The sequence below is a fragment of the Danio aesculapii genome, chromosome 7 (genome assembly GCF_903798145.1).
Source record: "Danio aesculapii chromosome 7, fDanAes4.1, whole genome shotgun sequence".
NCBI lineage: Eukaryota > Metazoa > Chordata > Actinopteri > Cypriniformes > Danionidae > Danio > Danio aesculapii.
Window position 1 is genome coordinate 33,798,042 of NC_079441.1, and position 26,838 is coordinate 33,824,879.

General features: G+C 36.5%; 1 protein-coding gene across 1 annotated transcript; it reads right to left on the reverse strand.

The window, feature by feature from the left end:
* Positions 1-4,177: 4,177 nt before the first annotated feature.
* On the reverse strand, positions 4,178-19,373 carry hsd11b2 (hydroxysteroid (11-beta) dehydrogenase 2). Its single transcript, XM_056461766.1, has 5 exons — positions 19,110-19,373; positions 10,593-10,805; positions 9,135-9,320; positions 7,859-7,996; positions 4,178-5,668 (listed from the first exon to the last, which is right to left on the reverse strand). The coding sequence occupies exons 2-5, from the start codon at positions 10,756-10,758 to the stop codon at positions 5,235-5,237; spliced, it is 924 nt and encodes a 307-aa protein (XP_056317741.1). The 5' UTR covers positions 10,759-10,805; positions 19,110-19,373; the 3' UTR covers positions 4,178-5,234.
* Positions 19,374-26,838: the final 7,465 nt, after the last annotated feature.

Below are 26,838 nucleotides of genomic sequence, written 5' to 3' on the forward strand. Positions count from 1 at the left end.
GTTTCAAATGTTCATGTGTTTTTAAGTCCTATAAGAACATTTTAAGAGTTTAAAGCATATTAAGAGAACATAAAGAGCATAAAGTTTAAAAGATACATTTAATAGAATTTTTTTTTGAAGACTATGCAATGCTCTTTTACACTTGATTATTCAATTTCTGCTGTTAGCCAGAAAACCATAAAGCACTGATCATTTGACTTTAATATTTGTATCTTACATGTAAAAGTCAACCCAGGCTCATTCTAAAAACGTAGTCCCGAGGACGTTTCTGGAGACCACGAAATACGTCCTGGGAGGTACATATTTTTGCAGTTTTTGGTTTTCGCGAATCCGCGAGAGGCCGCTGTGTGCACCTTTTGGCTTCTCAGATGTCCCCCGCGAGTGCCGTTCGCACCCGCGCTGTTCTTGCGTAAACCCACCAGAGGCCGCTGTCCAGAAAAAAAGCCGTCCAGAAAAAGAAAAGCCCTGGTCTGATTTTTTTTTTACCACGTTTTCGGATTTTAACACATTCTTACCCTGTTATGAACTTCTTCACTTTATTTCTTGGATTCTGTCTTAGTCTTACCTGATTTCTGGAACCGCTCTTTCCCGGACTCAAACCTAGTCATTGTGGTCAGCTCCTCTCAGCATCTCAAGTCCGCCGACTTACAGGACAAGCTAACCGGACAAACTGGTTGCGGCAGGAAAGCCCTCCACACAAAGGTAAGCTGTCAGCCGACAAGCGCTAAAAGGAACGGCGTCATACCGCACCGCAGCATTCGCTTAAAAAAATGAAATGCAGCCATACGTACCTCCGGCTACATAATCGCGTTTCTCCAGAAACGTCCTTGGGACTTCGTTTTCAGAATCAGTCTGGGTTGGTAAAATTGCCATCTGAAAATTTTATTTTAAATAATTTTTTTTTCCAGTCTTTTACTTTAATATTTCACTTCAAATGCATTGAAAAGAACCTACAGTATTCATTACCATAAAAGTGAAATTACTAGTTTTGTTTCCATCCAAAATTGCAAATTAAATTTATGTGCAAAACTGAAATATTTCATAGAAGACATGTGAATAAAGCAGCGTTTCCATCCAAGAAAGTCAAAGAGAGCAAAATCGTCACTTCCTGATTAACTGGTGCTAAAAATCAACAGTAAAAATGGAATTTGCTGCAGTAGGAGAAGCTGCGTCAATCTTTTCTTTATTTAATAAATGACTTTCACCTCAGAAGAGGATTTCGACATGTAATGAATGCCTGGTGGCTTGGAAGGCATAAGATGTGGAGCACAGATGCTCTTGACAGTTCTGAAGGTCATTAATACTATAATAACTCTAATACTGAAATGGTTAAACCAAAACAACAGTTCCGATGTTTTACAGTGTGCTCACTGCTGGTTTGTCCGTTCACACACATTTTTTTATCATCACATGATCTCCTATAACAAAATCACATGACTTTTTTTAATGCGCATACTGGAATTTGTTTGGTAAAAGTGTTTCGATTGTAGTTTATGTGCATATTTTCTTATCGAATAAAAAGTGTATCCTACTCAGTTATGCGAATACGTTTTTTATGCACATTTTGGTGTTTCCATTAACAAAATTTTTATGCGCAGATCCAAAATGTGCATAAAAATGGGTGGATGGAAACATAGCTATTGAAGTTACACACAAGAACCTGAGAACAATACACATTTAAGAAGGCAATTTCAGACAGCACTTAGAGGCTTTTGCATCTGTATTCTTCAAATGTTTTTAATCAACCATGTTCCAGTAATCAACCAAACTGCTGCAGCAGCGAGAAAGCCTGAGCTTACTTTTCTGTTTGTTACACAAGTGTGATATTTACATTGTTTACTGGCAGGGACACTTTGTATTGCTTAGGAACAAAATTCTCATCAATTATGAACCAAGTGCTGCTTTGTAAATCAGAGGACCCAATGAGATGTGTGTGACAGTGTGTCCCATTTATTCCTTATTGTGTTTCAGATAGCAGTGGAAGTCCACACGGCTCTTTCCAGAAACAATAAATGCAGTTAATGAGATAAACACGATTTCCAATTAATCTCCTGGGAATCTGACTGCGCTCCAAATGCTAAGCTTCTCAACTATGGGTGTTTTGAGCCAGTTCTCTAGCTTCATGAATGTCTCGATTCCATGAAATCAGAGTAGGCTTAGTTCTTGGAAACTTTTACCAGGAACTGTGGCCTAAAAATAAATCAATTTACAAATCTGAGCATGAAGCCATTGTAGGCCTGTTGTCACTCTGTGGAATCCTCTGTCCTGACTCACTCAAGTAGAGAACATGCTTCAAAAGAAGCTCAGTTTGAGCGGCTCTCATCTCCGGTGTGATTTACTTCTACCCCTATAGGTGGTACATTTTGCAGTTCTTGCATTTGAAATTAGACCAAATGCATGTAGTTTAGGCGTCTTTGCTAACTGTTATGAAAAGATGAACAGAGATTTGTGAAATTAGAAGGGTTTTAGGACAATGTGTCATCACCAATGGAGTTTTAGGGGTTAATTCCTAAATTTGTGCATTTCTTTATAATTGAGTACTCCTCCTTTTGAAAATTAATATTTTTATCCTGTTATCAGTGAATACAGCCAATAATTTTTAGTGCATTTAAACAGAACAGTTATATCCATTATAATAAGTGTTTGGTCACCTAAAATCTTTCGGAGTAGAAAGATAATACATTTAAATTCAAACTAGTTATTAAGTCAGTTGAAGTCAGAATTATTAGCTCCCATTTGAATTTCTTTTATTATTTTAAATATTTCCCAAATGATTTTTTACAGAGCAAGGAAATTTTCACAGTATGTCTAATAGTATTTTTTCTTCTGGAGAATGTCGTATTTGTTTTATTTTGACTAGAATAAAAGCAGTTTCTTACTTTTTTCAAAATTATCAGCCCCTTTAAGCTATACATTTTTTTTTTTCGATAAAGAGCAAATACTTATACAATAACTTGCCTATAATTACCCTAACCTGCCTAGTTAACCTAATTAACCTAGTTAAGCCTTTAAATGTCATTTTAAGCTGTATAAAAGTGTCTTGAAAAATATCTAGTCAAATATTATTTACTGTCATCATGGCAAAGATAAAATGAATCAGTTATTAGACATTAGATATTAAAACTATCATGTTTAGAAATGTGCTGAAAAAAATCTTCCCACCGTTAAACAGAAATTGAGGAAAAAAATAAACAGGGGGGCTAATAATTCAGGGGCGCTAATGATTCTGATTTCAACTGTATATATTTTTTCTTGATTTTTTTTCTGCTCATTCAAATTTTATTTAATATTTTCCCCCAACATATTGATTTGGGTGTACTTTTTTGACTGTGATATATAATATATATTGTACTTATATATTTGGATTACATTAGACTTGCCTAAAAAACCAAGAAAACAGTAATAATTCTCACTCCAACTCCAGCTTAATAATATAGCAGTTCTGATGAATATCTTTTGAGATCAGTTTATTGTGCCTTTGCTGAATATTAATATACTACTTCTACTACACTACTTGGGCTGGGCTATTAATCGAAAAGTAATCGAAATCGACATTCAGAACCTATAATGAATCAATTTTTTTTCCAATTTCTTTTTCTACTGCGTGTGGTGTCACATGACCCCGCTCTGTTTACACTTCTGCGTCGAGCACAGCATATGGTCTAGCGCAGTCTTCATGTGGTCCCATACCTCTCGCCTTTCAAAATTGTAACCTTGTGGGTGGCACGGAGAGGGTAAAAAATAAAAATAAATAAAAAGAATTGTTCATTAATCGTAATCCACTTAAAATGTTCAATGAATCGAGATTTTGATTTTAGGCCAAATCGCCCAGCCCTATATACATATGTATACCACCACTACTACTAAATATAAATAAGAACACCAAAATAAATTCTAAACTGCATAAATATATTAACAACATTGTTATTTTGTAAGTAAAGTATTTTAAAAGATAAAATGTACTGCAATGAAAAACTTTCAAATCCTTTTTGTAAAACTATCTTCGCTGCACAAACTGAAATTTGCAATTAGCATAGCTACAGCCAATTGGTAATTAACAGAGCAGTAGTGTGTGGCTGGCTCTCAGTACAGTGATTAGGAGAGGTCATGTAGAATACACAGAGCTAAAGGGAGTCTTTCTTCATATTCAGCGACAGAAACAAGAATGATCGAGAGGTTGAATATTTAAAAAGTCAACTTTAATATACTCTAAGAATGATCAAGTGAACAAATTTACATTTTTTTTCATGTTTTTGTTTTCATATTTGTAAAAAATTCACAGCTTAAGTGATTTATTAAGAACAAAATGGCATAAATACGCCAAAACCGTGACATGGAAAATATAAACAATTACAACAAATGCAAAACTATCGAGTAAAACATATTTTTTAAAAAAGAAACCACTTCAGGCCATTGGTCGCTTATCTAAAATACAAAAATTAAAGAAACAACCCACAATGTTTACTTGATGGTGTACTGTACTCTGACCACATTTGACCTTGGACTGATCATAGTAACGTTATCATCAACCTCTCAGTGCAGTAAGGAAACACAGCCTGTAGTGTCTGCTGTTTAAGCCTGTTCACACCAACAAAAATAGCTATATTAGCATCCACACCAATACATGTTATCATTGTGGTTATTATAGGCACGCACTGCTGTTTTATGCTCTACCACTTTAAATTCTCACACTCTCTAAGGCAGAATGGATTCTGATTAGCTGACAATGTTTTTAATCTTTCATATATCTTTCAAATATAGTTCTAAACGTAATTCCAAATGATCATATATTGTTGCCAATCTTTGATCAATATTAACATAGTTATTGGTCTTGATGTAAACAGGCCTTTAATGACCATTCAAGCCTTTGTGACATTAAAACATCACAACAAATTCATGGGTCTATGGTGCATCAGTTTTCATTGTGATTTCAGTCAGAAGTCATATGTTTGAAGTCTGTTTGTATTTATTTTTGCCTCACCTGAGAACTTGTATTGACTCTAAAAGTGGTCTGTGGGCCTGACCTCTTATATATTATTATCTTCATGATGCTCAAAAGCGTCAACTGCCATGCTGGCTGTGCCATAGATGATATGGTGCAGTTCAGTGATCCCCTCAAAGTATTAAACAATATATACAACATAAAGACAAGAGAAAAGTAAAGTATACACAATAGAAACAAAACTCTACAAGTAGATCACATTAGTGGTGCTAAAGAATGTTTTTTTTCAGAACTAATCAATACACTTTGTGAAGTTGCTGTTGTTGCTGCTGCTGTCATTCATATTCTCCTTTATGCTGTTGTTATTGTCATTAGGGCTCAGGCCTTGCTGCTTCATAAGGGCGCGAGGCATCACTTTCTTCTGTACAAACAGCTTCTGGAGGAACCTGTCGCTGATGCTGAATGGTAAGTAGCTGCAGATGAAGTACATGAGTATTAAACCAGGCCCGGCGTAGTATCGCACCTGGGGTTGAGGAGAAAGGAGCGCTTCCACAATGGTGTCGATGACAGGGCTCAGGTCTTCGTTGGCTGTTTTGGCATAATTCTGGAAGAGCTCCTTGGTCTCCAGCAGATATTCTTCCCCATATTCTTCCAGAAGGTTTGGGGGCAAGCCCTGGATCAGGCTCTTGTACTGTTTTTCCCAGTACTCTGCGTTACTGCTCTGTCCTGCATGAGAAAGCATGATTCAACATTTACCAACAAATGTGGAAAAGTCTGGCCAGGACATGTAAACAGAGGTCTGTGGACACTTTATTCAGTTATTTATATTGTAATTTCAGACATGCATTTGGCCATACTATCTGTTCAGTGTGCGTGTAAAGAGGGAGTTCAATGATGACTCAAAACACAATGGATCCCTGAGGCTTAGATGCAAATGAACAGTTTTATTGAGAACTTAACCGGCATGGTGGTTTTCACTCAAGATGTGACCCATTTGTCTAGGAAGATCAGAAGATCTAGTTCACTATAACACAGCAGTGCTGTTTTCAATCAATTTGCTTGTGTACCGCTTATGTTTCAAGTGTTTGATAACATTAAAAGTCTGTACTCTTTGTTCCTTTTGGTTAATAACAAGTATATAAATAACTAGACCTAGCCTTAAAGAAATAGTTCAAAGATTTGTGATTAATTACTCACTTTAATGTGGTTCCAAACCTCTGAGACCTCTGTTTATCTTTGGTACACAAATTAAGATATTTTAGATGAAATCCAAGAGCTCTCTGGCACTCCATGGACAGCAATGGTTGCCAAACATTCAAAGTTCAGAAGGTACAAAAACATCCTAAAAACATGTCTTCAGTTGTTCAATTGTAACGCTATGAAGCTGTGAGAATACTTTTGTGCACACAAAAATAACAACTTTAATGATTTTATTCGTTAATAAATGTTCCTCTATGAACACTGTCCATGCAGGGCTTGAATGGACAGAAAGCTCTCAGATTTCATCTAAAATATCTTAGTTTGTGTTCTGAAGAACAATCTCAGGGGATTGTAATGAGATGATGGTGAGTAATTTATGGAAAAATTTTCATATTTGGTTCTCTTTAAGAAAAGATAAAAGATATTGTTCTAAATATAAAACAATAGAGTTGTCATCACTACATCTATAATAATGCCATTACAGAAAAATATTTTTAGATTTTGCTTTGTAAATAAATTAATCATATTGTCTAGCTTTGAATGTTTACAATATAGTGGCCTTGTATATGTCATGTAAATTAGTATGAGGTACGATTCAAGTGTAATCTAAAAGTAATCCAAAAAACAATCTGAGTACATTACTAAAAAAAGTCATCTAAATTGTTAATTAGACTACAGGGTCGTAGCCAGCCTGGTGAAAGGGGTGGTTCTTTTTTCTTAAAAAGTGGACCTTTTTGCAGTTATTTGCCTCATTTTCTATTTAACTATGTTATAATTAGGTTTAAATGCTGCATTTTAGTGACATTTTAAGCACTATTTCTTTGCTAGATTAGCTTGTCAGATGGTCATCATCATGTCACCACATGTTTTGATGTACCAATAACATTTCCTAAAGATTTAGATTGTTTAAATACACATTTAATACATCATATATTAATAGAAAAATAGAAATCTGTTAAAGTTTTAAATTAAAAACTAGCCTATTGTCATTTATTAGTCAAATAACAAACTGGCCAGCACATTCAACTTTCTTCAGTCAGAATTTGGGACCACGAATTTGTCACTTCAAAACCGAAAGACACATCGAAGCAGCAGCCAACAGAGGATGGGTTTCGATGGGTTATTGTCATAGGTCTTTTTTACAATTTGTTATGGCATAGCAGTCAAAATAGGACAAATGAGCTCATGTATTGGACAAAATCTGGACCTTTGTCAATGAGGCGTGGGTCTTTCGAACCACCCGATCCCCCACTGGCTACGGGCCTGGACTAAGTAATGTAAGTAATATACCTATCACTGCACATGAAGCAGAGTAAATTAGGTTGCAAACAACCAAAGTTATGAAATTTAGGTGTGGGAAATCTAGTAGTAACACAGGCACAAATAATGTTTAGACTTGTTTTGGTTCCCAGTTTACTGACTACTGCAGTCTTTTATAAAACCTCAGTAGTGCTCTCCAAAAGTAGCTGTATCTAATTCCAAACTCATTTTTCATTGCAACTTTAGCAAAACGTGACAGTATTTTCCTCCCCAAAAGTAAATAGAAATTTAGCCTTTGACAGTGTATTATGATAATGGAAATCATTATCAATGGAAATCAACCACTGTGATGAGACGCCAGAGAATGGCAGTATATGTTTATAATAAATCACCACACTGGAAGCATGCCATATTTTTTCAAACTTGCTTTTCCATTGTAAAAAAAAATTCTATTACCTGTCTTATAGGCTGAGGGTAAGATAGTGGAGACTTTGACACCCCATGGATCCAGCTCATGACGAAGTGTGTTGATAAAAAGATTCAGAGCAGCCTTTGAAGCCCCATATGATGCCAAGCAAGGGAAGGGATGCTCACCTGCAGAATTACAAAAGGAAAAAGAGAGGTCGATTAAATGTCAATCAGATATCCTAATCGCAATATACAGCTCTGCACACCCTTGAACTTTTTAATGAGTTGGCTGATACAATAAAGATGGTATGATACTACGTAAGAAGAGCTAGCTAACTCCTGTCACGCTGCCTGAGATCCGGTAAAGACACAATAATGAACATTCCAGGAGTATAATTATTCCGTTTTTTTGATAGAAGGAGTGTCATTCGTTGTAGGTATAATACAGACGTGCAGTAAAAAATAAGGTCTGGATTCTAGCCAGAACAATGATCAGTTCAGCAGTGGAAACCAACCAGCCCTGTTGAGGCTAACTGTAGATTGTGACTGTTTATAAAATGTGCGGTTTTGCCTCAAGCTTTTGCGGAATAAAAAAGCTTGTGTTCAAATCACTGGGAGGATGTAGGATATGTTTAAACAAAACAGGCCTCCTGTAAGTCTGCTGGAGGTTCTTCTCTATTGTGACAGAAGCATCTGCTGCTTATGACAACTAAAACGTTTTGCTTTCTTCAAACTGTGCTTATGGAGACATCTTTATTTAAAAGGCTACGTGCCAGTGTTTACGGAGAACTCAATGACATCCTACGCCAATCTGTTACTCATAGTATCACACTGTTTTGGCACAATAGCAATAAACAAATGGAGACAAAATCAGAGGAGCCAGGCTAAAAAGTACACTGGTTTCTGAATTCCATCATGAGCATGAGCCGAAAACTGTGCGAAAACTGTTGAAACAGTTAGTGTGGACACTCGAGGAGAAAAGAAAACAGGTGGATTACAGTTTGGGCTCCGATTAATGTTTGGTTAGATGTGTTGAAGCCAGATGGAAGGCGTAAAGTAAACATCTGATGGACAGGGTTCCATTTATAAAGCACTGGCAGCTTCGTGTGGGTTTGAGTGAGAGAGAAGTGACTCCTAATTACATTTAACACCGAAACAAGAGCCTGAATGCATAAACATGTCATCTAACGTGCGATTGAATTGACTTTTTATTTCTTTCCCGTTTGTTAGTAGTGACTGTTGAGTAGAATGACTTGAGAGACTTGTTTGTATAAGTGCACCAGCCTAACAGTTTTAGTGTTCACATGTGTGTGAGTGTGTGTACCTGAAGGGCTGGAGATTGTCACGATCCGGCCTTTAGACTGTCTGAGAAGTGGTAGGAAAGTTCTGGTGACGGTTACCGTTCCAAAGAAGTTGACTTCCATGCATCCTCTGTAGTTGGACATGAGAGAGAGCTCAGCATCCCCGATATTTACACACCAGCCAGCGTTGTTCACAAGCCCCCACAATTCTGGAGGAAAGAAACATGAAGTATTGCAGTTAAAGTGTTATTCTGATTTCTTCACATTTGGTAATTATGACACTCTTTAAAATGAAGGTTCTTTATTGGAGGTCCCATGATGAATGAGCTGTATTGATTTTGGATTTTAAAGCTTTAAAAGCTCTGCATCATCTTTTGATGTGTTGGGATCAGAACACATTTGAAACCCTGTCTAATGGATTGTCTGAGACCATCTGGAGAATCACAGCGATATGGAGCGGTTTAGTACTGAGGGATTGAGTGATCTGGGTTTTGTCTCCTAATGAGAAGACAGCATGTGAGAGCATAAATTCTCTCTGGTTATGATGAAACTTTGGCTGTGTTTAATACTTGATAAGATGAGAAAACAGCATGTTTCTGCTAAGATAATGATTTATCAGCACCCTTAACCTCACTGTAGTCTGCTTAATGGTTTAGGGAAATGATTTGCAGAATAAGGAAATCAACATCTAAACTGAATCCATTTCTTAAAAACAAGTACCTAAAGTGAGTTTGTTAAAAACTATACTTTTTTTGTGGCATCTAGAGATTGACTCTATGGATCCATGGCTATAACATTTAACAGTAAATTACCCTCACTTTTCTCTTAACTTTTTTGTGTAAAACGTTTTCACTCTCTCTCAAAGAATGACGTACTGAACCTTGTCTTTGTGTTTTTCAAAAGCAGCATGGAAATATTTCTGTTGTTTTCTGATTGGTCCACAAGGCACCTGGCGCTGTGGTGTGTATGATGTTTAAAAACAAAACATTCCCTTGATGTCCCGCCAAATTATACACCACCCTTCCACCCTTTCCCCTCCTCCCAAACACTTTCTCTGAGATTAGACATTCCTGTTGGTCAAGCACAAACACACAAAATGCTTAAACACTATACACAAAGACATAGGCAATGGACTACGCCAAATGTCTTGTAAAATTAACATCACTGACAAGGGTTTGCCAATCAGAAACAAATGAACTGGTTTGTGTGACCTACTTTTAAGAAAAATCAATGTGGTGCTTTGTTGATAGCATGTTTCCAAGATTTGGCTCAACTGAAATGTTATTGGAAACCACAAACCTGGAAACCTTGTAAATGTTTATTCAGGGTAATCAAAATTCCCTGCGATGACCTAGTTGTACTCTATGGTTTAAAAGGACATTTTTATTTCCTTGTAATTTAAAAACACTATTTAACAGGATCTTATCACATTCAAATTTTGTCTGTGTTTTTTCTGGCCTGGTGTAACAGTAAATCCTCACCTCTTATGCCAAGTTTGGCCTTGGTGTCGAGCAGGGCTTGCTGTACCTGCTGAGGCTGGGTGATGTCTACTTGCAGGAGGGTAAGGCGTGATGAACAGACTTTGCGCAAATGCTTAGCTCCCTCTCCCTCCAGGTTGAGCACGGTCGCAAACACTTCAAACCCCATTGCATCCAACTTCTTTGCTGTAGCATTACCAAAGCCTGAATCACAACCTACACAGACAGAGAAAGGAAATTAAGAATGTTATGCCAATATATTCCAATCAAAACCCTGACTCTTTCTAAATATTCAGATTTTGGCAACATTTGTCAGTAATTACATGTAAATTGCCTGCTATGCAACACCATAGCAAGATTATCAATACCATAATAGTTGGTTTAAATTCATTCTAAGACCTTTAGCCAGTTAAAAGAGACTGAAAACCAGGAAGGAATCACAGTCAGCATTGTTGAACTGTAATCTCACTACACTGACCTCTGAACATCTATAAAAGTTGTAACAAAACCAGAACGGCACAACAGGAAACAAAACAAAAGCACAATTATATAAAGTCACCCCACATGAAGTCACATGACAGCAATCTCTGAAACATGAATCTTCCCTTATATAGATATTGGGGTTGGTGTCCTTTGATTTGAACACAATGTCCTTATGGTTTGGAGCTGTGCTGCTAAAATGTTATAAATGCAAATAAGGTCTCAACAAAACAAAGCATTCATACAGTGCATGCACATGATTTTGATAGATTTTGAGATTGCACACACATACACGCACACACAATGTGTACAATATGTTAATAAGGAAATCTAACATCTGATTTTTATGAGGGTCATTACAGATAATATGTAAACCCAAAAGAACTTTACCCTCAAGTCACAGAGAATGTTAAAAAAGAATAAAAGTAGAGTAACAGCAGACCTTCTTTTGCTTTTCTACCCAATATTCAAGCTGTTTTTGTAAATTCATTGCAGTTAACTACAGATTCTGAAAACAAAAGTGACGAGAAGATACAGTCAAAGTCAGAATTACTAACGCCCCTGAATTATTCGCCCCTCTGTTTGTTTTTATTCCCCAATTTCTGTTTAACGGAGAGAAGATTTCTTCAACACATTTCTAAACATAATAGTTTTAATAACTCATTTATAATAACTGATTTATTTTATCTTTGCCATGATGACAGTAAATAATATTTTACTAGATATTTTTCAAGACACTTCTATACAGCTTAAAGTGACATTTAAAGGCTTAAAAGGCAGGTTAGGGTAATTAGGCAAGTTATTGTATAACGATGGTTTGTTCTTGTAGACTATCGAAAAAATATAGCTTAAAGGGGCTAATAATTTTGACCTTAAAATATATTTAAAAAAATAAAAAATTCCTTTATTCTAACCAAAAAAAAGACGAAGTATTATCAGACATACTGTGAAAATTTCTTTGCTCTGTTAAACATCATTTGGGAAATATAAAAAAAATAAATAAAAATTCAACTGTATGTGGTGGAGATGCATTTCTCTCTGTGTGAGATCTACAAGATAATTGAACAGCTGAGCTTTAGAAATGAAGGTTTACTTAAAGTGCCAGTTCTCATAATAGTTGTACTTTTTAAAATGAGTGTTAGGAATTTTGTTTCCATCCAAACTAAACCCACTGCATTTTGTGTCTCTTTTGTTTGGCAGGGAAGTCAGCGTTGTAAAACCAAAGCAATAAAAATAATGATCATAAAATCATAACCCATTGATGCCTGTTGGGATTTTTTTATAGAACAACTCAAGCATATCACACTTCGTCCAGAGGTCAGTGGCCCCACTTTTCACCTCTAATTTGTGAATGTGAGTCTAACAATTATACACTAGTTATGATAACAGCAGTTACTCAGTGTACAGGGAGGGCAAACACACACAAACAGAGTCACACCTCTGCAATTTAGAGCAAATGTTATCTCGAGGTCCTCTGAGGACACGCACATATCTGTCAGTGCACTAACTGTGCTTTCTCTTTGTCAGTGTGTTATCCAACATAGATACGCAAAGTATTCCATAATAAACATGCAGAGCCTGCAGAAGGGAGAGTCTTGAGAGTAAACAAGACTAATACAGCTTTATTAATATTTAGTTTATTTATTTTTAATAGTAAATGATGCTATTGTTCAAATAAATGTACATGTAGGAGGTATGCACTGAATTTTGTATATTCAGATTTTATTGCAGAAAAGACCGAATGGGGAGACAAGTGGCCGATTATGTAAGACTTAGTGTTAAAAATATATTTATTTATGTATTTATCCACAGTGTATTTTTAAAGTTTTGTTGTATTCATAAGGTGCAAAGCAATGTGTGCTCATGCTTCATTTGTAGAAAATCAGGTTATTTTTTCATATATCTTACTTTGTAAATATATATAGCTACTCAGCTAACATGAAAACGACATAACATAATGTGCTGTGATTCGCGGATTAGCTCCACATCACGTTAAAAATATGATATAGTACTGGACCACCCCTTTAACATATAACATGCTAAATAACTAGTGCTTGGAAAAGATTATTCACAATTAATCACGTACAAAATAAAAGTTTGTTTTAACAATATATGTGTGTGTATTATATACATTTAATATGTATACTGTATGTGATACACACACACACACACACACACACACACACACACACACGCACACACACACACACACACATAAAAACAAAACTACACAAAATAATTTTTTCACAGATATTTAAAATGTATACATAATTCATATCATATACATATATATTTCAAATCTAAATTAAAAGAAACATTTGCTCAAACATATGCATGCATAAATGTTGTATTTATATATACAGTAGATAATAAATATAAACAGTACACATAATAAAACAACCTTTTATTTTGGATGTGATTAATCACGATTAATCTTTGCCCGGCACTACAAATAGCATAACATAACATAACATAACATAACATAACATAACATAACATAACATAACATAACATAACATAACATAACATAACATAACATAACATAACACTTTCACATTATTTTCCTTAAAAATTAACTAAGTTAATAATTTAGATTTACTTTTTAAAATGTAAACAACTTTCCCCAACGTCTACTCTTAACCCTAAACATAAACACTTTAGTATTAAATAACTAGTAGGAAAATTGTTTATTTTTTATTTATTTGTGTTTTTAAATAACTGCCTTTACAAAGACAGACTATTGCTTCAAAAAAAATGTACCTTCTGTGCATCTTATTTACTTTTACTCCCTATTCTGCTGATGACATCAGCTATGTTTCCATCCACATTAAATGCTCATTAAATAAACGGTTGATGGAATTGCCAAGATGCGCATACATTTTGAAAATGGCATTAAAAAACATGCGCATAACTGAGTAGGATAAACTTTTTATTAGATAAGAAAAGATGCACATAAACTATAATGGAAACACTTTAACTGAACATATTCCAGTATGCGCATTAAAAAGGTCATGTAATTTTATTATAAGAGATCATGTGATGATAAAAATGTGTGTGAATGAACAAACCAATAGGCTGAGCACATTGTAAAACATCTGAAATGTTGTTTTGCTCTTTCTAAACACCTTAACCATTTCAGTATTAGAGTTATTATATTATTAATGACCTCCAGAATCAAGAGCGTCTGTGCTCCGAATCTCATGCTTTCAAAACGCCACCGCACGATTGCCTTCTGAGGCGCAAGTCATTTATTAAATGAAGAAAAACGATTCACGCAGCTTTTCCTACTGCAGCAAATTATGTTTTACTGTTAATATTTGGCGCCAGATAATCAGGAAGTGACGTTTTTGTTCGCTTTGACTCGTTGGATGGAAACGCTGCTTTATTCGCTCATCTTTTATGCAATATTCCAGTTTTGCACATTCATTTATTTTAAATTTTTGGATGGAAACATAGCTATTGTTGGATGCTTAAACCAGGCATTGGTGGGCAGAGTCAGTGCAACCACTGTGGACACTCTAATAGAAAAAATTAAGTAAAAAAAACAATTAAACTCTTGGTGCTGTGTATCTGTGCCAAGTGTGTTTTCTCTGAACTTTGTCCCCTTGATGCTACACTTAAACCTTCTTTATCTGCTTAACCTTTTCACCTGGCTTGGCTAACTAGTCATGGCTAGAATGCCACAGGTGCCTCTTCCCTGTATTTGACTTCAAATACTAACCGTGTGTTGTTATGTAACATTGATATGAGTATTATTAGACACTTTGGGTCTAGCATTTCTCATCTCACACTCAATTGGTCTGCATTCTGGAGTTGCTCCAGGGACATTGGGTAAGGAAGAGGCCGGCCAGAGCCCTGATGAGCCACTTCTGAACCCCCCCGCCCCCACACACATACACATGTGATAGCATTGAAGCGCACAGGGCTTGGAGGACAGTCGGTACTGGCAGAGAGTGCTGATCAGTGAAGCAATAGGTGGAACTTCCATGGCCTCAGTTTAAAAAAAATGAAGTAAAAAGAGCAAAATACCAGACTGTAAGGGTGATGAACAGATTTGCATGACTGAAAATATCAACTTGGGTGGCATCTGCAAAAAGTACTTGTTGATTAATTAAGCCAATAAGAATAAGAATTAAAAGTGCTTAAATAAGGACAGCATGGAGGCTCAGTGGTTAGCCTCACAGCAAGTTTTGCTGGTTCGTGTCTTGACTGAGCTAGATGACATTTCTGTGTGGAGTTTGCATGTTCTCCCCATGTTTGCGTGGTTCGTGTTTTCGCCAGGCGCTCCAGTTTTACCCAAAACAAAGATATGCAAGAGTGTGTGGGTTTTTCCCAGCACTGGGGGTTCACGAGTTAATGTAATGTCAGTGAGTGCTGTGGCAGGAAGGGCATCTGCTACATAAAACATGTGCCAGAGTAATTGATGATTCATTTCACTGTGGGGAACTCTGTTGGATCAGGGACTTAGTGTTTTAGTAAGTGTTTTAAATAAATTGGGGGTTTATTTTTTTATATTATTTAGCATATTTCACAATCCCCAAATTAATTTACTCACATCAATTTTTCTTCATGTTGCTCGAGTGTTTACATAATATTTGTGTAAGCTATAATCTATATGCATCTTTCATCTCACTCACTTGAGAGCTTTTAAGCATGTCTCGGCTGATGATAGATGGGCTCGGGTTCAGGTGTCTGAATGGTGTGGGATTAATAGTGCTTCCTCCTGCTGTCCTCAGCATGTAAACACAATGAGCGTGCCTCATGCTAAGTGATCAGATTTCTCTGCTGCCCTTCATAACACATACAGACTAATTCCACTTGGTACTTAGTAGCTCATTCAGAGATCCATATTGACGTCATAGATTTCATAGAAATCTTGGGGTTCTAAGAGAAGCGTACGCTGATTGATCCTGACAAATCTCCATAGCTAGAGTGAGGAAAAGCGGCAAATGTTAGTGTGGACAGATGAAGAGATGAAGAGCGTGTGTTTATTTAACACTAGACGTTCACACCTTCATGGTGCTGGAACCTGGTGTTAATCGCAGCTTAGTTCAGTCATCATGGTTTATTGGCAATTGTGAAATCGAGAGAGAGAAAGAGAGAGAGCTATCAACATGTGCATACACAAGTTTCAGCTAGCATTTACAGAGCATTACCAAAGTTAATAGAAGGAACTTCCTGGAAGAAAATAAAACATACACAGAGCTTACATATGTGCGGTATTCATTTTATTGGGCAATTTGTGGAAATCTTTCCTAATTATAAACATCTTTTTTTATCAAAGATCCTGGCTTCATTATGGAGGAAGGACGTGTTCTTTGAGAAACAGATGCCACAGGATTATTTGCAGTCAGATTACAGAGGTTCACATGATGGGAGTTCTGGCATAGCCAGCATTACACTTTTAAACATTATATTCCCAGTGTTAGTCATTACATGTACATGGTGTACCGGCCTTCCAGTCTATAGGCGTTTCTCCAGCTTGACTCTAGCCAACTACTACGGCTTTAGGTTGTGCAGTCAGCCAATTCTGTAACCTTAACCCCCCGCCTCTCAGCAATTCAAGCCCTGACTGTGCCTTTCTGCTGCCTTTGTAAGAGGTTTACAGGTTTTCCACTTTCTTTTAGTTGTTGGCATGAGAGTGACTTCATGCTTTTAGAGTGGTAACCTGAGAAAAGATGACGACCAACAATACACTCCACTCAAAATGATGAAATAACTTGGTACTGAAGAATCAGACAAAAACTAAAATCAAGCAGTGTGCTCAGTGCCAACCTGAGAAACTCACGCTGCTTCTGTGTACATGCATTAAAAGAGAAGGTTGATTGGGTTATTGGTTACCATGCCAATAGACAGCAGACAGCTTTGGGGATTTAACCCCTATGAGTTATTTCTGTGAAACACACATTTATCCAATGGTCATATGCTGCCTTGGAATAACCAACTACTACACTTAAACTTAACTCCTTGAATCCAACTAAAAAAAAATACACACGCGCTTATTACACATTTGTTTCAACCCAAATTTGGATATAAATCTAAGGTTGAGCTCATTTTTAATTATTATTTTAATTAATTAATTTTTAATTAAATCTTTCTAAAATTATACTTAATGGTTGAAAGTTTAGTTTGTCAACAAAAAAAATCCAAGTATATTATTTTAACAGGAGTGAATTAATTGAGCACCCAAACATTTTTTGTTCTAAAAGCCCATTAACACAGCAGATACATATAATACATATGAGTTACTTTTACTGTACTTCATGTAACTTCCAGTTTTTCCTTCTTCTGATTTGCCTCACAGTTGCAGAAACGTTTGACTAATTAGCAATCAAGAAATTGTTTGTACAGTAGGTGTTGGGCTGCTTTCGGCTTTAGTGGATAAAGGAATCATACTACAGAACTGAACGATACGTGCTCAAATGAAGTACATGGCTGCTGAAGGAGCTTATGATCCAGATTAAACAGGAGTTATAAAACCGCTTAACAGTCAAATAAATCAACACTTAATTGCCTTTATTCCTCGGGGTCTGAACTAACAAATCCACAGTGTTATATAGGGACTCTTTTGTAAGCTGATGTTTCCATAATGTACACATGGACACAAGTAAACATACACAGTTGGCTTTCTCAAAATTTTCGACTGTTTTGTTTTCATATTGAGCTTACATAATTGTCCACTCCCGAAATTTCCACATAAAATGCTTTATATTTGATTTATACCTATGTTTGATTAAGCGTTTACTCTAGAGAACAGTTGACTTGTCTGCACACAGGGAACAAAAGAGGTTTTGGAGCTGTAATTAGTGTAAGCAATCGTTCTGACATTCTGTCATCATTTGACATTCTGTCAAACATTCTGTCATCATTTTCTAACACTCAACTCATTCCAAACCTGTATGACATCAGGGTGAGTTTGTTTTAAGCGAACTATCCCTTTAAAGCAATGCACTACAACTACAGTAGGCTGCAAAGAGCACTTAAAGAGACATTGCACAACGGTTTAACTGGAGGGTTATAAGTGTAATTTGTAAGAATGCTAGCAGGTACAACACAGCAGCTCTTTGATTTGATTCATGGCTTGAACTGCATTTTTGTTGCATAAGATCATTTAACTCAGAATCAGATTAGCTTAGCCAATTAAGAAAAAGACAAACCATCCTTGAGTCCTCTAGTTCAGCCAGCAGGACATAATAGAGGTTAATACGCAAAACATCGGATGAACAAGACGAGCAGAATGCATGCAAGGATTAATTATCAAACAGTGCTAAACATTACATCCAGTTCAGAGTTGTTAACTCGAGCAATAAACTGTAAAACCAAATGAGATTTGGAATAAAATATTGCAAATTTTCATTTCAGATATTTGCCAAGGAACCTTAATACATTTTCAACACTTAACAATTAGCAAAAATACATTAAAAAAGTCAAAATATATTGGCATATTAAAATGCTGAAACAAAAACACTAGACACACCCGTTTTAAAACCTAATTTAAATAAAAACTACAGTAAAACCTACAGTAGCATGAGAATGAAAGTAAAATTACACTTCACCTATTAAAAATGATACGATAAAGAAAATTCTTTTAAAAGCATCGCACAAGATGTTCTTGATCAAGACAGTCTGTCCTCAGACATGAGATGCTTGTGGGGTAAAAGGATTCTAATCAGGAAAGCAATTAATACGAAAACTTCCCGTAAAATAGCAAACACAGCATGTGCTGACAAGGAATGTGCTAATTCCGTCACGTTACAGGTGGAACACATCTTTTTAACCCTCTAATGTTACTGTATTGCAAACAGCAAAACAACAACAATCCTAATATAATTGTGGCAATTTTGCAAGACGAAATACACCCCGTCATGACCTAGATTCCCCAGCTGAGTGTTTTGTACAATCTCTGCTTATCATTCACGTGCATTTCAGGTCAGTGCATAATGATCCTCTGAGTCAGCCACGGATCAAAGAAGAAAAACAGAAATGTACTATGACACATAATCATTCATTTCATTCTGTTCTTGCTTTGGCTTTTGCTTACTGTGATGAAGACTGCTTGTCTTCAACTGGCAGGGAGGGGTTAGGGGTGGCCACGTGAAGTACAGCCAGCAGCACACACAGAGGACCAGTCTTGCCAGCACAGCGGGCATGCACAGGGCAACAGTCTCTCCACCAGCAGAGTGGCACCCAGCCATACCACCACTGAGGGCATGGCACCGATATTGGAATGCCAGAAACTTCTTCACCGCTTCCACCAACAAAGATAGACATTACGCCGATGTAAATCCAGAAAGACAACTGCAAAGTCTTCCATTGTACTTGAGATGGAAATGCTTTGTAGTATTTCTCTCCCTGCCTGTTTTCTCTTTTGTTTTCTGTCTGTCTGTCTGTCTGTCTTGTACTGATACTGGCACCTTTCCCTCTTTTTCTCTCTCTGCCACTGTCTCGGTCTCAAGTGGGATCACACTTACAAATGAGCAACCATGTGCCTGCTCGGTTGCCTACAATCTCAAGCTCACACACAATCTCACACGTTCCAACTCAGAGTAGGAGAGTAAGAGCTAGTGAACAGATTCCGTCTGACTGCGTGTGTGTATATATAGTGTACTTGCAGGAGAGGGGAGGGACTTTGCTCAAGCAGATGTAATCAAAGCCCAATGGCCAAAGCTTTGCAACACTTCTTGTACCCCCCACTTACCCTCAGCCCCCACAACATACACAGGTTTGTCGTCTTTCCAACAAAGCATGTGCTCATGGTGCATTTTTCACTCTTTTGCTGCTTTTGCTTGGTTCTGCAATCATTTGTGAAACTTTCTTATATATAAATATGAGAAAATCAATTAATACATAACTATATAAGAATATCTGTATAACATTGGAAACATCTGAATTAGCTAAATACATTCATTATACATATCACTCTGAGTTCCACAGCTGCTCTGAAACGTGCATTGCAAATAGGAAAACTCACTTGACTTGAATTGCAGGTGTCAGTAAGACATGGAGACATTTGTGGGTGGTTGTACTACGTATGTTTTTTCGACATGTGCACGTGTGCTTTGCTTGGCTCATGTGACTCATGTGTTTCCTCCATGATTAATCCTCAGAATACCCTTTGATGTGTTTTGGCTTGCTGTGTATGCATTATAAACTCGGCAGGTCTAATTCGCTGTTCGTTTTAGAGAACATTAAACTAATGTGCATTCCCAGGAATGTAGGCCTACAAAAGAAAAACAAAAAAGCACAAAGAGTGTGGGTGGCAGATGAAAAGTGGAGAAAGGGTTTGTAATGAGGAGAAAAAGATCTCATTTACAGGGTCATTGATTCGTCTTCGAATGCAGATGTTTTTGTCTAAAATTCTCCAAGAAGAATCATGCTATTTAGAACCCAGCCATGTCAAGATAATTCACCTTTTGATGACACCTGTAGATTCACGTTCCCTTGTTTCCCCTAGGAGCTGTTTAATAAACACATCAGCAGTACTATAAATCCTCGAAGCAGGAATCTGACCTTTACACTAAGAAAAGGAGAAGCATCAAAGAAGGAATGATGAACTGAGGGAAGAAGGGGGGGCACTGACGTCATTCTCACTTCAGGTGTGGTTGTTTCATCTTATATCGATGACTATGTGCGAAACCTCATGTCATCTTTACCCTAGTTCTGTCTTTTACACACATCTGTCATCCGAATGTGTGTAAAACTCGTCCATAGGCCTCTGTGTTTACGTTTCTTTGCAGTTTTGTTTTCCGTATCTATATCTCGATCTCTACATTTCCTCCCTTTCACAGAAGCTATTCACAGCTCACAGTTTGTTTAATTACACATGACAGTACAGTATGCAGGAAGAAATTACACAGCTCCTCTCCATCCAGCTCAGACAATACAAACTCTAAATCCCGTTATTCATCTCTAAGCCGAGCCCATACAGAAGTTAAAGCCTTCTCTGTACATACTTGCTTGGATGCTGAACATAGTGTTCTTTGACCTTGGCTTAATGACCTTTGGAGGTCACAGAACATGTTACTATTCATCTGTATCGCCACCAGTCAATCGTGCGCCACACACACTCCACAGCATTGCCATATGGTGATCATATCATATGATACTCATTCTTATGTAAGCCTTTGGCAGCAGGAATAACTTTTTATCATTTAGATGGGTTCAGTGTTTTCCACCAGAGGACATTTTTAGATAATGATTACAGGTACAGAATGCCTAATAAGGTAATATTCTGTTTATCCATAACATGTGAGTAGCTATGTACTTTAGAAATGGTAAAATACTACTAAGCATAAAAGGGGAAACAGATCTAAGCATACTCAATGCAGTGATACGCTTTTGCATATCTGAGGTACAAGGTCCAGAGTAGTGATAGACTTACTTAATCCTATCACTGTTGTCCAAGGGGGGCGATAGAGAGCTGTATAACTTGTCCCACTGAACAACCCTCTGTAGAAAATCTTCTGGCATGAGCACACTCAAAGCTTACTTTACAGAAAAGCATGCATTTCAAAAATCTTAAAATTAACAGTGTACTGTAAGTATTTTATTGTTTGCAATAGCCGCAGGATTGTTGTTTTTAACAAAAAATTGTTTTTAAAAACATATTTGTCAGGGCATTTAGGGCATTGGGGCCATTTCCGTATTACAAGGAAATTATTGTGGGTAAAGTGGGTGGACAAAATACCTGGACATGGTTCTATCGTGTGCTTTTAAAGTCCAGGAATTGAATAAAAGTGTTCAATGTAAACATCTAATTTGGAATAATAATGCCCTGACCTATTAAAATATTAATTGATTAGAGAGGGGAGGATAAATCTATTACAAAACCCTTTCAATGGGACACTTAGACACCTGACTGGATATTAAAAATAAAACTGGAAAAGCTTGTACATGCAAAATTCTGTAATGATGCAGGGAATAAAAGCATGTGTTTGTTAAATGTAGCAAATTTAGAAATTCTCATTGAACTCATTGTCAGTGAAGTGGTGCAGGACAAGATTGTTTCTTGCTTTGGACTCTCATCTAGATGTATTGTTTTGGGCACAAGAAGGGGTATTACTCTGCTTAAAATCTCCTAATTAGAACCTGGATCAATAATAATAATAAATTATATTTATATAGCGCCTTTCTAGAGCTCAAGGACACTTTACAAAAAATTTAACAAAAAAAGATAGTACAAGCAGACATAAGTAGAGACAACATTAGGTACACAAACATACAGGAAGTCAAATATAACAAACTGGAAATACAAAACAAGACCTAAGAGACAAATAAGCAGAGTGCAGGTGGATCAAATGAAGTGGTCAGTTTGTCAGATCAGAAGTGAAGCATTTAGAAAATAAGTGAGGGCACCTATATTAAAAAATCATCTTTTGTAGGCTGTTTGGACAGAACTGTGTGTAGTGTGTGTGTGCACAGTAATATTGGGAGGATATAAAGACAATAAGTGTCTTTTTAAAAATTTCCTGACGTTAAAATAGGATCCAAATCCCTCCCATTTAGAGGCCTACCATAACGTGACGTAGGAGTGCGGTTTCCCGGCCTCCGAATTGATTGACAGCCGCATATTAACATGTCTCTGTAGTAATGCGTATAATCATATCAGCAAGACGGGGTGTGCGCAAATCAACTGAGGTTAAAAGATCGGTTTAGCTCTCTGTGATCATCAATCATCTTCAAATGTGATCAAGAATGAGTTTTACAAGTTTAAAATGTTTTTAAAACAGTGCATGTTTGTAATGAATAACAATGATTTACCGTCTTTACTTTATCACCACAGCCACATGACAGTACAATTATAAAAGAAGACGCTTCAATCCCGGTTTGTGGACTTAAATCAGGTTTATTTTGTACATTAACATAACAGATATCCATACAGCAGTGGATATTAATGTGTATCCTGTCACATTTGTTGTGCAAAAACAGTGCAAAGTGAAATGCGTATGTGTCCACTGTGTGTGTGTAATCTTTTTAAAGACATTGTGTGTGACTCATCGTTGCAACTTCACAACAAATACATCAAATAATCATTGGGAAAGTTCTTACTGTAGTAATTCTCACAAATGTTATGTGAGATCTGCTTCCTTTATGACTATTACTGTGCTGTTTATCTGATGCAGCTGAGGCAGAGGTTGAGGCACACTCTGACAGGCACATGGAAACGGTGGGTGGGGATAACTAACATTAAAGGCACAGGCAATAAAAACAGCTACATAGTGTTAAGAGCATAAATTTCTAATGTTCTAAGAGGTATAATAAATACACCGATTGGTGTTTGAGCTGAAACTTTACAGACACATTTTGGAGACAAAAGATTTATCTTAAATCTTGATAAAGGGGTAAAAAAAGAGGTGCCCTTTAATAAAATATAGTTTTTTTTTATTGTGAATTTCACATAAACACTATGTTAAGGCTTATCAATCAGATTCCAATTGAAACAAAGTGTAAACATGTCTACAATGACCCTCTGAATTGCCTACTATACAGTTTTTGGAATGCTGCCAAACAAGTGTCATGGGATATTGCATTGCTGTGCAGTAATAAAACATTATTGCAGAGATGATGGTAAGATTCTAATTTGCTCTCTCAGATTCAGCATATAAAATAAATGTGACTGCATCATGTTGTTAATAAGCACTTTTTTTGTTTACAATATTTATGTGCATTATCAATCAGGAATATGGAGCATCACAAAGTAGTGGTGATTAAAATGCACCTGGCTTCATATTCCTTCACTGTTATACAAACTCCATTAAACCCTGTGGCTTCTGCAAGATGACTGCCAACAGATTTATAGACCACACAGCTGTTTCTTTTAACAGGTCATCTCAGGCGAGAATATTGCATTTGTCTAACCATCTGCAAGGTATTCTAGTAATGACAAATGGTTGTGGTTTGGCATCATCTTTTGACAGAAAAGATGCCCACATAATAAACATTAAATAGCAATGCTGTTTTTGGCTGAAAAAGCACAATACACATAACAGCATGATCAAGATGTCCTCAAGATGAGGCCAACCTGAGCGGATGGTAACTCTTTCACAGTATGCCTTTAATATCCTGTATAAACTGCTTATTGTTCACGAACCTTGAGTAGATCCTTTGTGCTGTGACAAATCAACACCATCTTTCAGAGCTTTAGGTATTTCAGTATTCCTCAATCTCTTTCTGTCTTCAATCTGATTAACTTCAGTAATTAGATATCGCGACAGATGCAGAAATGAAGCCTGTGTTGATGCAGGCTCTCTGTCACAGTGTTTCAGAGGTGTGGTCTCTGGCAATGATTCCAGGTGAAATCCTTCCCCATAGTAACAGAGTGTAACTGGATCTATCCAAAGGGTCAGGGGTCAATGGTCCAGCCTTAGGGACATATAAGTGGGGTCAGGATCAAAACCATTCTTCAACTTAATTTTCCCAGACCTCCAGAAGTGGTGCAGAACATTTTGAACAGCGCTGAGTGAACAAACATTAAGGGTCATGTTTTAAGCCCAGGGGAATTTCATTTTTTTGTTGCATTCCACTCCAATCAAGTCAGGTCTTTGGGTCAAAGTATACTTTGGGTTTTTACATCCAAATTGCAGCCACTCAGAACTTTGTAAGCAGTTTTTAACAAATGTTGCCCATTTTTAAAATTGTGTTTACATTTTAGATTCAACACTTTAAAGAAGTGTTACACTATATACACGCCCAGAGGTACACTTTTTGAGACGTGAAATATGTTTCTCTGGTCACGTTTTCTTGCAGCTTGTGATGACAAATCCACTGTGAGGATGCTGTTTAGTTTTTACAGTTTTTATAACTGCATGAAAATAATCCTTTATTCACTGATGAGATGTCCCGTAAATATCAGTATTGTAAAAAGAAACATGGGCCTTCATATTAAAGTTTTTCACAGGTCCACTTACAGTAGATCTAAAAACCAGAGGTCCAACCTGAGACTCATCCCACCTGTGGGATAAATACAATTCTGTGTTTAATAGATGCTAAACATTTGACATCTAGATGTTTGGCAAAGTTAACAAAACTAGGCTAACTTTGCTCTGTCATTGAAAATCTAATAAACGCCTAACACTTACTATCATTTGGCTTAGTTTCTAATTTATCAGGTGGTGCCACAGAGGAATGAACTGCAAATTAGACATAACATTAGTTTAAAAATATGAGAGGGTGCTTGCTGCAGAGCCAGATGAGTGGAGCTGAGCTCCAGCTCCTCCTACCATAAGCTGTTTTAAAAAGCCACTTGTTTCACTTGCTTCATTATGCTAAGTGTTCATGGACTGCATTTTTGTGTGTGTGTGTGTGTGCGTGCGTGCGTGCGTGCAGAAGCCCTTTACTGGTATTGAAGTTAAAAAAAGTGTTCCAGACAACAATTATATTATTATATTAATTGTTAACAATCTACCTTGTTTGTTTTATAATCAACTGGTCAGTTTAATAATCCACTCAGTTTATGTCCAAATGAATCTTATTATCATGTAACTTTCACAATGTAACTTGTCCATCACATAAAATACATTAAAATGTATTCTTTAAAATACAACAACGGAAGTTATTTAGCAATTATTTCAACTAATTCTTATATCATTGTTTTTTAAAAATGCATTTTGATCATATGACATAGAGTTTTGAAAACTGGACTAAAGGCTCTGATCTTAGTGCCAAAGTGATTTTCCACAACACTTTATAAAGATTAAGTTTTGCAGCATATTCACACACACACTGACGAACAAAAAAAGTTAAAATATTAAAACTAGGGAAGAAAAATTTGGTCTCGAATTGTAGTAACCCACTGTGATTATATTGCTGAAATTACAAAACCACCATTATACAAGTCTTTGTCCTTCTTATGGGCCTGAATGAAAATGAGGAACCTACAGGCAAGACATTCCTAACTAAAAATCACTCCTCCTTTACCCCCCATCTGTCAGATAATGTTGCTATCAGTTTAGCAGGTGTGCTTTCACACACGCACACATAGCGAGAGACTTCTTTTGCTTTTATACTGACAATATTTTCCATCCACTAATCTTACCCCTAAATCTAATGTGATCTCATCTACTACATCTAAAAAACCTATCTAACCTAATGTGTCTGCATTTGTCTTTCATTCATTCAATATGGTGGACATATAAATGACAAGGTACAGCTGCTAAAACAATATATCAATGTTTAGAAATCAACAGCACAGTACATGTATGTAGTGTCGTCCCAAATGGAACACTAACGTTTTTTACTAAGCAGAAATCCAAACCGTTTCCCTGTTGACGTTTGACGGTTGCCAAATTAGTGAATTAAATGACCAAACTACGAAATAATACCTGCCATGAGTATAACTGCATTCACCATCGGGAGGTGACATAATCATAGGAGAATTTTGCTTTCACAATCCAAAATAAATAAAGTTATCCAACATTAATCCGCATGTCCATCATTCCACACTTCATTATATCGGCTAAATGAGTGCATCATCCGGGTATTCAAAATGCACTTATTCTTTTTATAATTTCAGAGTGAATGCACTTACACTATTTATACTACAAAATGGCGTAGAATAGTGCATAAGCATGCGATTTGGGACACACCTTATGTCTTATGTAATCTCATAAGGTTATGATACTGTACTGACTAGTTACAGTAATGTGCCAAGCTTTTCACATGTAACTTTATATGTGGTTCTCATAAAATGTTTATAACTTTACCTTAGTCAGTCAATATAACCAGTCAGTATTTTGGTAATTCACTAATATGGTGATTTTTTTCAACTAAA